Source organism: Heloderma suspectum, chromosome 2, assembly GCF_057233095.1.
Source record: "Heloderma suspectum isolate Gila_16-S chromosome 2, 16-S_ref, whole genome shotgun sequence".
Classification (NCBI taxonomy): domain Eukaryota; kingdom Metazoa; phylum Chordata; class Lepidosauria; order Squamata; family Helodermatidae; genus Heloderma; species Heloderma suspectum.
The window spans coordinates 299,447,934-299,461,638 of NC_139459.1; the positions used below are offsets into that span (position 1 = coordinate 299,447,934).

At 38.3% G+C, this 13,705-nt stretch overlaps 1 protein-coding gene across 1 annotated transcript in view; it reads right to left on the bottom strand.

Annotated features, from left to right (window-relative positions):
* ERC2 (ELKS/RAB6-interacting/CAST family member 2) overlaps positions 1 to 13,705 on the bottom strand; it is a 705,044-nt gene that overhangs the window by 289,918 nt on the left and 401,421 nt on the right. Inside the window, exon 12 of the mRNA XM_084832475.1 lies at positions 2,491 to 2,684. Within this exon, the coding sequence (XP_084688601.1) occupies positions 2,491 to 2,684 (194 nt within the window). The remainder of the gene's footprint in view (positions 1 to 2,490; positions 2,685 to 13,705) is intronic.

Here is a 13,705-nt window from a genome sequence, read left to right on the forward strand (position 1 = left end):
CAGAACTATGTCGCTTCTCTTGAATGCACAGAATATTTGGCAGGCTGTCAATAGACATTGGCCCACCTGACAAACATTGAAGAGTCTGGCTGAGAAAGGTGGAGAAGTGTCAGTGTGATGGGGGGGGGGGGCGGTGTTGTCTTATTTTGTTCATATTTTAAAATGCTATATGAGAAGGTACTCTTGGGGCTGGAACCAGTAGTCTGATGGATGTCATTTATTGCAAAGTATTAATTGAGGGGTAACAAAGGGGAAGCAACTTCATAGAATCATAGAATAGTAGGGTTGGAAGGGGCCTACAAGGCCATCGAGTCCAACCCCCTGCTCAATGCAGGAATCCAAGTCAGAGCATCCCTGACAGATGGCTGTCCAGCCTCGTCTTGAACGCCTCCAGTGTGGGAGAGCCCACTACCTCCCTAGGCCATTGGTTCCATTGTCGTATTGCTCTAACAGTCAGGAAGATTTTCCTGATGTTCAGCCAGAATCTGGCTTCCTGTAACTTGAGCCCATGATTCCATGTCCTGCACTCTGGGATGATCGAGAAGAGATCCTGGCCTTCCTGTCTGTGACAACCTTTCAAGTACTTGAAGAGCACTATCATATCTCCCCTCAGTCTTCTCCTCTCAAAGCTAAACAGCCCAGTTCTTCCAGTCTCTCTTCATAGGGTTTTGTTTCCAGTCCCCTGATCATCTTTGTGGCCCTCCTCTGAACCCTCTCCAGTTTGTCTGCATCCTTCTTAAAATGTGGTGCCCAGAACTGGACATAGTACTCCAGATGAGGCCTAACCAGTGCTGAGTAGAGGGGAACTAGTACTTCCCGAGATTTGGAAGCTATGCTTCTATTAATGCAGCCCAAAATAGTATTTGCCTTCTTTGCAGCCACATCACATTGTTGGCTCATATTCAGCTTGTGATCGACAACAATTCCAAGATCTTTCTCGCTTGTAGTGTTGATGAGCCACGTATCCCCCATCTTGTAACTGTGCATTTGGTTTCTTTTTCCTAGGTGCAGAACTTGGCATGTATCCCTATTAAATTTCATTCTGTTGTTTTCTGCACAGTGCTCCAGTCTATCAAGATCACTTTGAATTTTGTTTCTGTATTCCAAAGTATTAGCTATCCCGCCCAATTTCCCTAAGAGAAGCCAGTTATAAGGACCAGCTGTATCATGAATATCATGGTAGTTTGGGAGTTCTGCGTTTTTGTCTCTCTCCTTTCCATCTTTAACAAAAATACTCTGGGAGGGTACTTTAAAAACAAAATGAGATGAGAGTGCGGGGGGGGGAGAAGAAAGAGATGGGGGATCAGGATGTGTGAAGAATTCTGGCATCTTGATCACTTTCCTTTTTTAAAATGCCATGTTTAGTCTTTCATTATTATCTATTATTTTTGCATCCTTTATTTATCAGGACCATTAATAACTTATACTACCTAGACAATTTAAAGAATGTAAATTTGTGGTTTTTAGAGCTGCTGCAATTACAGCTCTGAGCCACAAGGTACAGGTCTATGTACCTAACCAAATGGCCTTTATTATCATTTATGTCTGAATCTTTTCCAGTCTGCTAAGATCAGTCTTCACTTGTAGTGTCACAAATTAAAAATTTCAAATTAAGTCTTGTCAGTCTTTAGTAGAGTTGTCTTATCATTCCAATATATGAATGCAATGCTTTCATTAATATAGCCTAACAATAGGTATAAGATGGCATCATTTTATTGACTCAGTCATAACTTAATCCCTTTCAGCTACCCACAACCTAGCTAGTTATCCAGTCATATATTTGTTCATTTGGTTCTGAGTGTAATTTTTTACATTTAAAATCATTTTATTCTTCTCAATGTGTTGAGATCCATTTCTATTTTTACTTATATTCTACAGTATTTTCAATCACGTCCCAGTTTCTAATCACCTACATGTGATGCCAGTGTGAGAGCTAGTGTGGTGTAGTGGCAAGAGTGTTGGACTGGGAGCTGGGAGATCTGGGTTCTAGTCCCCACTCAGCCATGGAAGTCACTGGGTGACTTTGGGCCAGTCATACACTCTCAGCCCAACCTACCTCACAGGGTTGTTGTTGTGAGGATAAATGGAGAGGAGGAGGATAATGTAAGCCGCCTTGGGTTCCTTGAAAGAGGAAAAAAAGGTGGGATATAAATGCAATAAATAAATGTATTGTGCAACATTCTTCTCTTCCTTTCTATAAAACTATAACAAAAAAATTAGTGTGTGTTTTTTCTTTCTTTCTACAGTATTGTAAAGAAATCCTGCATTTCCAGAAGAAACTAAGAGCTAGTTAGCCTACCAAAACTGTTCCTGGCCTTCAAAAATATTTGAACAAACCAGTACATTCATTCTGTGGTATAACACCATGAATAGCCAGTTGGCTTTTGTTTGTTCCTCTTACACACTTCAATTATACATGTTGCCATCGTTTCTCCTCGAAGATAAATGTAAAATGCATTCGTGAGAAAACGCAAGCTATGAGAAATTTACCTTTCTAGTTCAGCAATTTTCTTATCTTTGTCATTTTTTTCATTCTCGACTTCCTTGAGGATTTCTAGAAGCCTGTCGACTTCAGCTTGAGCTTTGCCACATTCTTCTCTATAGTAGGCTGCCTCTTTGTCTAGCTGCTTCATTCTGTCAGCAAATTCAGGGTTCATCCGTGCTTCCTCCTCAGCTTCATGAGCCTGTTGAATTTTTTAAAACATCACCAACATTTAAGATACTTTGGCAATACTATTCTATAGATCCAGATGATGAAAGGATTTATGGGTATCCTGTTAGTTGGCAAGGTTTCCTCATTGATTCCTATAACAGGGCATTGAAAAAAAATACCATTTCAAGAACTTTGGGGAGGAAAACCATAATTCCCTGCTCTATAAAAGAGAGTGCTAACTTTTGTTTTCAATAGCAAAGTTCTTACTATTGTTTGTGGAAGGGGTACTGAACAACTTAATATAAGCCAGCATATAATATGGTTTAATTAATAACCACATTAAACCATTTATGAACAGTTTAATGCAAAGTATTTATTTTAGACAAGAATGAGACTGCATTCAACAGACAGTTTTACCCAAAATCCTTTTTTTCATACTGCAAATACTTAACCTGAAACATAAGAAGAAACAAGCCCCTTGGTGGAACAGCACAAATAAATATACCTGGCAAACACATGCATGGGTGGGTGGTCCGTTCACAAACAAGAAAGAATATGATGAACACAACAAAAAACAAGAGTGCAAAGCCCAGTCCTGCTCCCATTAAAGCTAATGGCAAAAGCCCCATTAATGTCAATGAGAGCATGAATGGGCCAAAGTGTTTAAAACATTAGACTGAAATAATCACACACAGATGTAAACAAGAATGCACTGCAATGCTTAGCCTACCCCTTGTTTCCCATTATTCCTAATTGGCATCTTCAAAGAGCAGGCAGGGAGAAAACAAGTAGTTTAACCGCAGTGCACATTAAACACACATAATTCAGAGAACACTTTTTCAATGTACACACATACATTTTAAAAGATTAGGGACACTCAGAAGAACTGCATGTCCCTCTGCTATCTAACAATATGGAACAGATGCTGGTTTTTACTTTTATAGATCTATACTTATTTATTATTTAGGGGAATAAACAAGCAAGCAATAAAACAACTGTAGGTTAAAATGAAGCATGCATGTTTTAGATAAAAGGTAATGCTAACATCTACTTGTAGGAGGTTGACATTCTTTGCAATGATTTAATCCTTTTTGTTTTTCAGCAAAAGTCCTGAGATCAAGTAAAACATTTTTAGGATGAAGAAATGGATATAAATCAGGTGACTTAATGGCTTGGTTTTTTTTCTGCATGTAACATATCATTTAAGCATGAGGATAATTTAGGAAATAATTTAGTTTGAGTGGATTTCTTATTCTCAGGCCACTTCAAATGTGATGAATTTTCTACATGGACATAAAAGAAAATGCATGCAAATCACATGTGAATCATTTGTCCACAGTGAAACAGATCTGTGTGAGATTTGTCATGTTTGATAATGTGCAAGCAATTTGCAGGCTCTCTTTTTTACATGGAAGTATAAGAGATATAGGAAATTCACCATGTTTGGAGCAGCCCTAAGTTTCAACATAGGAGGGAAGCATTTTCCGTGTAAGTAAAACATAACATACGCCATATGCAGAGGGCACAATCTCCCAAGAGTGTCTAGTATGCAACCTCCATTCATTTCAATGGGAGCTTGCATAAGATTCCATCTGGTACCTGAAGGATTGTGGCCATAAAGTTCAATTCAGCTCCATTTAAAACAAATTGGAGTTGTGGCACTTGACTTCAATGGTATGCGAATCAAGCCTTTGATCTTTACACCCAGGGCTGGGACCCAAGAACCTCAATCACTTCTGAAAGTTCATTGCAACTTGTCCAATTTAATGTTAAATCAAAATCCAAGATCCAGTAATTGCTTTGAGGGGCACCAGAGATGGTGCTGTGGGGAGTGCTTTAGAACTCCCAGTGGGTTGCAGTTCTGTGCCCAGGCTTCTGAATCCCAACAAAAGCCTGCAGTAGAGCCCTGTTTATGCATTGAGATTTTTATTATCTGCTCTGGGATTTAAAAAAACCCTTTTTCTTCCTGTAGCCAACTACAGAAAAAAGCCTCACAACATAAATACGCCAGCTCAGGTAGTTCACAATCAAAAAAGGCATATATGTGCACCATAAACTTAATGCACGAACAGACTAATATAACAACAATATCATGGGGAGGCTTATCTGGAAGTCTGCTCAGAAGATCCTGAGTTCACTGGCAAGGCCTTGATCCCCCAGCACCTTAACCCTTCATCGTAGTCTTTTAAGTGGAACTATTTGGGGCATATGCACCATTAAGGGCCTGTCTCATAATTATATAAGATATAGATAGTTATATAAGATATAGATAGGACTGACTGGCATGGCCTTCCTTAAGAATCCTGGAAGTTGTCATTTAGTGAATGGGCTGGGAAAATTTTTTTCAAGAAAGCTGAAACACAGATATTGCACATCTGACAATTGCGAATGCTGAGGATTATAACAATTATCCTCTTTGCCAAATTTACATTTTCTTCAAATGGAAAATATGAATGTGAGAGGCTGATGAAGTACTATGTGGTGCATTTAAAATGGTGTGTGTGATAAAGTTCATTATGCAGAATTAAGTAATTTAGATGAACAAAACTGAACCGTCAGTAAAATAATTAATTAGCACCTTTTTGACTGATATTTTAATCTAGGTTTTCTACACAACCTTTCATAGGTAAAACCTACTTCATCAGATTAGTGCTTGATTTTTTTTTTGTCAAGATAGTGCCATTCTTATAGAATCATAGAATAGTAGGGTTGGAAGGGGCCTACAAGGCCATCGAGTCCAACCCCCTGCTCAATGCAAGAATCCCTGACAGGTGGCTGCCCAGCCTCATCTTGAAGGCCTCCAGTGTGGGAGAGCCCACTTCCTTCCTAGGTTATTGGTTCCATTGTCGTATTGCTCTTCTTGCCCAAACTTCCAAAATAATTAGTAATTATGTTCAACTATATCAGCTGAACATTTCCGTGATGTTAAGGTCATTCAGCTAAAGCAGCGAAGTCACTGTGCAGACACATATATAGAGCAGTATGAGTGAGTGTGTGTGTGTGTCTGTGCGTGTATGTATGTGTATGTATGTATGTATGAGCCCACTGAACTAGGTAGGCAGCATGGGCAAATGTATAAACATTTTCATTACTTTTTGCACTCCCACCAATCAACAACAAAAGGGGGGGGGTTCATATTATAGGAAGCAAATTTTTACCCAAAATGCACTCCTCCTCCCTGTCTCAGTTCAGCCTCATTCTAAACAACTATGATGTGTGAGTAGGAAAAAAAGGTTCAGACTCTGCTATGCTGCATGTATAGAGCTGCCCACACCTGAACATGATGAGACCCTCCCATATTTCACAGGGCCGCATCCCGTGCTGGTTCATCTTCAGGTCCCTGTGTGCAGCACTACTCATGCCCATGCTGTGGGTAGCCTGCGCTGTGCATTGGGAAAATGAGGAAGAGCTGGCTGCTAATTATGGTACAGTGAGGCCTGAGAAGACCTCGCTCTGCTGTGAATAGCCAGGCACATCACAATATGCATGGTATAGCAACAGAACGCCCACACGGGGCAACTCTGCAAGAGATAGGAGAATTCACTTAAACTCCATACACAGTGAGGAAAACATTCCTTGTACTACATATACTGGGCACATCCTTGATCATTTATTTCTTATATTCCTTCAGCTTCATGGTGTTAAAATATTGTTTACTATGTGCATGATAATGGGTTAGCTTGAGACTTACCGGGGGGGGGGGGTGCTCAAATTACTGGGTTTGTTTGTAGCAATTATAACTGGGCTGGGTTTGTAGCAATTATAACTAGGAGTTTCTTCAATTGTTTGAATGAATCAGAAGAATGTTATTATATGGATTAAAACACAATTCAGTCAGGTGCATTGTATCTTTAAGGCATGTAAAGAAGATGTTTGTCATTAATCTCCAGGCTCTTAATATTTTTCACCTAGTTTCCATCTACTTTTCTTCACTGTCCCACAAAACATTCAGTGAACGAAACTGAGAGTTCACAGTATTCCAAAACTATTACACAACAGAGAGATTGAGCGATTATGTTATCAAAGGGTGTGGTCCACAACATTGGTGTTAAAGGCCTCTCCCCCTCTCTGCTGCCAGCATCAGTGGCAGCAGGGAAGCTCAAATCTGGGCCTCAATGTGCTTGTCTGACGAACTGTTGCTACTGCTCTGGCCTGTCAAAGCAGGTTGGGGGGAAGATGCACAGCCGATTCAGCCTTGCAGTGCTTAAAGGCCCAAGAGCTACTTGGGGCTTGCCAGACTTTAGCTGCCTTTGCTAACACTGGTGGGTTGAAACATCGATGCAGTGCAGTCAGTTGTGGACAACGACCTAAGTATAGACAGGATAAGCTTATAGAAAAGGAGACCCATATGTTATCATGATTACACCTCATGTAATTTGATTCTCTCCAAATATTTATAGAAAGTTGAGTGAAACAACATAATGATTTTAGAAAATAATGCTCCAAAAATGACTGTATAGAGCAAAGGACTTGCATTATCAAATATGCCTATGTCTTACAATCATAGTTTTGAATTGTCACAAGATATACTATACTATTTTCTAATAAATGGGAATACCCAGAAGAGAATTTTAGATGCATGAGGACTTGGATGGTTTCCTGCAGTTGAATTTTAGAATCCTTGATTCTTCCAGATTTAGAAAATCATACTGAAACATGTCTTTATGGGATGATATTTTAATGACTAGGCTTACAGTAAATCCCCAAAGCTTTCTAGTTAATATTTCTGAGGGGTTAGTGGGGGTGTTCATAGTGATGTAGTAATAGTGCCACTCTTGGCAGTTGTCAGGATAATAGAAAAGGCTATGGACTGTCTACATTGCCAACCAATTTGCATGTCTCCACACAATCCCATAGACAGAAAGGGACACATGGAGAAATGGGACACATGGAGAAAAACTCTTGGCCAGTTCTTATGAATGAAGCTGCCTTACAGGTTTCCATATTATTTAATTTTTCCATATCTTCCAACCTATTATAGACACCAATATTACACTGTTGTGCTGAATATAAACTGAAAACATATGCTTTATTTATTAGCATGCTGCGGATACCGTTTATTCTTCTGCCACTGGTACATAAGAACAGTACACCTTGACTTAAAAGTGCCAAAATATCAATATAATGATTAATAAATAAAATGAGACAGGAGAAAGATACATGCAAGAAAACACTTTAGTTAGATCCTTCAAACTCTATTGATCAACAATATGAAATCTGAGATTACTGTAAGGTTCAATTCTACTTAGTCGAATTAGAGGCAGCAATTTAAAGCTGGCCTCCTTTGTATTTTTGAAGTTCTGTATTTAGAAGTTGTGTTCTGCTTACTGTCATTATTGCTCAATTTTCACAGAACAATTGGAAACCAGAATCAGTCAGATGAATAATAATGTTTTAATAGACAGAAAAAAACAAGGTATGAATTATCTCAGGGCAAATTTAGGAACTCCAAAATGTAATCTGCAAGTTCCAAACACTACAATCCACAAAACGGTTAAAATGGAAGTTGTGGCCAAATTAGTCCTATGCTGGGATATAGTGCAATGATGACTACTCATTTTATCTGGATAATTAGTTCTAGTCATTCACCAGATTGCATGGTGTGTGCACTGAACTCAACAATGAGATTCCACTAGCATTAAATAAATCAAGGCTTTACCTATTGATCATTATTTTTCACAAGGGTGGTTCAAAAAGGTGGATCCTTTAGCTTTTCCTTTTGGATACAAATTTCAAATGTAAAATAGTTTAGCCGGTGATGTATCAGCGCATGAAGCATTTGACACCCAACCCACCAGTGAAAAGTCAAAGGCAACGAACGCCACCATATCCTTGCCAAACACAGTCTTGGAATCCTGCCAACTGGTGAAAGATTCTCTGAAGCAACAAGGATTGTTCCACCCCCACAAAGGTAAGGTACTGCATCTTTATTTTAAAAAAAATCTGTTTGGTTTAAGCTTTTATAAGTCCCCATGCATCAGGGCTGGTGTGTGACGTGCTGTGATTCTGGATGAGGGTGGGGTGCAGAGTGGAATCAAGCAAAGAATCTCCCTGTTCTAGTCGCCTCCTAAACAGTTTCTTGTTAGCCTAGATAACAGGGGAAACAATCCTCTCCAGAACTAAGGAGAAATAATGTTATTAGTAAGTGTAATACCTTGTAAGATGGGAGTTCTGTACCTGAACCCTTTCCTGACATGAGGGAGATCTGTGAAGCAGGACAGAGTCCAGTTCCTTAGCATCACAGACCCCTTGTCTTCCAGCCTAGTTGCTAGGCTAGGGGCTGCCCTTGAGGGATTCAGAATAAATTTCATCTTCCCCTTTTATCACCTTTGGGAGAAGCACAAGGACTCCACTTATCATGAACCAACTCCTAACACTTATGTGTTCTCACATTTTTAAAAAAGTCACATCCACAGTAAAGAAAGAGCCCCAGAATCTCCAGGGCTTGTAGAATAGATAGTAGAAATTATTCTAATCCTGCTGTAGCAGTAATCTACAACATTATGTTCCAAAGTCCTCTTTAAGAAATTACTGTTAAACAATAAACAATTTCCATGCAGTCACAATACAAATAGTTTTCCATTTTGTCTATCAAAACAAAATTAGCATTTATTTCAATAATATGGAAATGATGATGGTTGTTCTTTGTTCTGTTTACACCTTACTGCGATGTCCCTGGTTCTGCTTTTGGCACACTGTGATGACATCATCTGGACTAATCTGTAGGGTAGTTGTTCAGTGACATATATTTTTACTGAATGCATTGTTTTATATTTATCATGGTTTTAAATTGTTCTAAGCCACTGTAAGTGGTACATGAGCAGAAGGGCAGGATAGAAATCTCCATATAAATAAAACATATAAATATTTTGTCTTGAGGCAGAATGTCGGATCTTTTGACCTGCCCATTCAAAAACAGTGAATAATGTAATTATTTGTGAGAGTCTGACAAATGGCAATGTACTGAATACCTGATGAATTCTAACTTTATAATTTTGTTAAGAACGGTGAACTCAGTATAATTATAGCATAAGGAATATAGTAAAGAAGAAAAGATCATTACAGAATATGCTCACAATCCCGACCACAATCCTGACTAAAAACAGCCTGTCAGATTCAGTGCTGTTATTTTTTTCTTCTTCTTCTCCCTCTGTTTTCGCCATAGCAGCTGCCAATAACAAATTTCTAATTTGGGTTTTATAGCTGAAGGAATTTAAACAGAAGTTTGAGATGTAGGAGATCCTGCAGAAAAAGCATGGGTATGCTATCTGCTTCTCTGAATTGACTATGCCACACTGGCTCCAGTCTATTGCTATATTAAGCCAACATACTGGGATTTAAACCATTATAGTGCTTTTGGCTTCAGCTGACTAAAACCATATACTAGGTTAGGGGACCCAAATTTATGACAGAAAAAGAGTTAGGAACAGTTCCCAGAGTGTAGGTTGTATTGGGGTGAGGGAGTAGGCCTTAGATTTGTGTAGTCTACCCTGCTGCACTCAGAAGCTTTAGTGTAAATCCGATATGCAACCAGGCCCTGCTTGCGCAATCGTATGATAACAAGAAAGGTTCTCAAATAAACATGTGTACTTGAGAACCTTATGTATACATGTCAATTTATGTATATATGCCTTGGTTCACACAAAAGTGTGCAAGCCTGAGGATCCTTCACATATCCATCATATGTACAAGCTCTACACTGGGGACATATGTAAGAATCACCTCTTAGATTTGATATGGTAGTTACAAATTAGGTATCCTTTTTAAAAAGGAAGGAAGGTTCTGCATATGAAACAAGAAAGTGGAAATTATTTCACATGTATTACACTGGTGTCAGAACACCTCTGCTTAGAATTAATTTCAGTCAATGTATATTCAGTGGCTGAACAAACATACCAGTTGACAATGAAGTGTAGAATACATTTCAGTCAATGTATATTCAGTGGCTGAACAAACATACCAGTTGACAATGAAGTGTAGAATGGGAATGAAGCTCCTTCTGCATCAATCAGGAGCAATCACACCCATTTGCCATCTACCCAAACTTACCTTGCTGCATATTTACTTGTTTTTGTCAAAACACAGGATGCTTTGTTGATAATTTGTCTAAAACAATCTTCTGCAACCAGGAGCACTCCAGATATTTTGGACTTCAAGTCCCATCAGCCCCAGCCAGTCAAGAATGCTGTATGTGGTAGTCCAAAATATCTGGAGAACACCAGTTGGGGAAGGCTGGTCTAAAAGCACAAGCTTGATATACTCACAGCAAGTGAAATCTATTTATCCACATAATACGTAGGGCAAAGTAGGAATAAATTTAGGTTTTATAACAGGACTTAAGACCTACTGAATGCCAAACATAAGTACAGGGTAATTTTGAATAAATAAATGTGGTATGTTTTATGAGTCCTATTCTTTCTTCATCTGACATTAAATTTTCATTACAACAGTGGAATTTGCTCAGCTATAAAGAAGAGAAGTAATGCCCTTTCTCTATATAGCACAACTCTTGCTTAGGGACATGTCACATTTTCAAACTGCAATTACAAAACATTAATAGTATGTAATTTAAAGAACTCAGGTTACTATAAAATAGTTTTATCATTACTTCTGCCTTTAAAAGGTACAAGAATTTTCATAATTAATGTAAATCTGTTAATAAAAATTTGAAAATAGCTTTCATATATAATATCTATGTGAATGTGTACTGCTATTTCTCAAGTGGCTTACAATGTGTATGTGTAGTTATCTGTACTAACTGATGTCTGTTGAGTGTTCTTTCTTGTATTATGCAGCTGTTGAAGCAGACTTCTACTCCATGTCACAATATGTCACAATAAAATTTTAGTCTCTACATTCAACAATGTTGAATACATAGAAATACAACTAAAATATTCAACGTTAAAACAATCATTATATCTTTCTCTTTTAAAATGCACAGTAAAGCACCTTTGATTATTTCATACTGAGGCTGGCATCCTGTGTACACTTACATATGGAAAAAAGTCCTATAGAAATCAGAGGGCCTTACTTTCAAGCAAATACGTTTAGGATTTCATAACGCTGCTATATTACAAATATCACACATTTAATCTCCTTTTTATAGTGAAATTCACCTGTCTACTGGACAAAACATACTAGTCTACAGCTTTTAAAACAGACAATTGGTATTTATTCTTAGTTTTGAGATATTCTGAAAAACATCACAAAGCTTAATTTTAATTTGAAGGATCCAATAAAGTACTCCATGGGCATAGCATTAAAAAACAACAAAGCCTGTTATCTGCATGCTTTCTTACAATTAAGTAGTTGAGGACCTGAAGGCGCTTCAAATTTGAATGCAAGGCTATTAGTCCGCTGTCTAATAACAACAGTTTTCCATATCTTAAAAAACAATACGGCCTTGAAGTCCACAAAGCTCATTTATTTTAACGTAAAGCAAATGAGATCATCATAGTTTTGCAAAGCTCCACAGAGGAAGTGTACAACATGGTGGTGGGTAAATGGATCCTCATGCTTTCATATGTTACAGCGGATACTTTCTGAAATGACTTACTGGATTGTACATCTGATTGAACAACTGTTCAGCTTGCTACATTGCAAAGTTGGGAAGGAATGAAGCACAGACAGGAAAAGAAGGAAAGATCCAGGAAAACAGTATTAGCTCAGCAAATCCAGCACATTTGCACAGAAGAACTTGGAATTTAAAAAAAAAGAAGTAGAAATTTAAGTTTCTAAACATTCCTTAGTGGAAGTGAGAGGCACTGGGGAAAAATAAATGTTGACTTTGGCTCCTAAAAAAGAATAGCTGGAGTAAGAAATCTAAGGTTTGTGTTACTTTCCCTTTCTCAAGTGAAATAACCCATGAAATACAGAAAGCTGTCCACTTTTGATGATACATTAAGTGCTGGTCTCCAGCAATGAATCACTAGGAGTGCTTTTGGCCAAGGCTGCAATTTATCACCAAAGCTTCAAAGATGGTAATAATAAAAGATTAATTAAACTTTATCATTAAATTTATAGCGTTCCTTTCATATTAATACAAAACTGCATTTCAGTTTTATTTGAATGCTGAACAGTACAGCTTGGCAAACAGTAGTAGTGAGGAAATCCAAGCAGTGGTGAGACACAAAAGAAAGACATTCTGAAGTGGATAGAATATAAGGGAAGCAAAACAAATAACTTTGCAAGCTGCAGACCACTTATTCCAGAGCAGTCTCACTGAAGTCCTGCCACCCTATGGGACTCATCTATGACAACTCCCAACATTAGCAATTTGAACAGGATGCCTGTGATTGAAAACCTACAGCTACCCATCAAGGGAAAATATTGACACCACTCCAAAACAAGCAGATTATGGATTACGGTCTTTTTAGAAATATATTGAATCTTTATTACTTCTTAATTAGTGATGGATTTATATTCATAAGAGCATCGGCATAACAATGAACAAATAATGTTTCTGTTAATGTTCCTGTGTGTTTCAAATTGTAATCTTTGTTTTATTAGGCCAGGATTCTAAAAGTCCTATGCATGTGCCCTAGTGCTTTCACGGTGTAGTGAAGCTCTCCACATTTCTCTTTCCAGCTGCAACTCCTTGCACTGTGTGTCCCCTTGACTTTCAGAGCAGCTCTTCAGACTGCAATGGTAAAGGCAGGCTGCTGAAACCCTACTGTGCGCTGGGCTGAAGCTCTTCCCGTGGCACTTCAGGTCCTGCCCTAATAGTACTGTCCAATGTGTTTATATTTAGCTGTATGTTTCTTTTTTTACCTCCGCCTAAGATAAATTAACATCCTATACAGATATTCAGTGTAGTTGGTTGTCCGCCTTAAACAGAGATATGATTTCACATTACAATGTAGTATACTGTAATGAAATATTTGATGAGATTCACTTTTCAGTGTGATTTACTGTTCCCCTTTATAGGTTTAAATCCAGCGGTGTCCTTCCAGCAGCAGAATGGAAACCGCTAGTGGAAGAGGTTTCTCGTTCTCCTGCAGCCCCATGCATGCCCCCAAATCTGCTCTGGAGAATAGTCCAGAGCCAACTGGG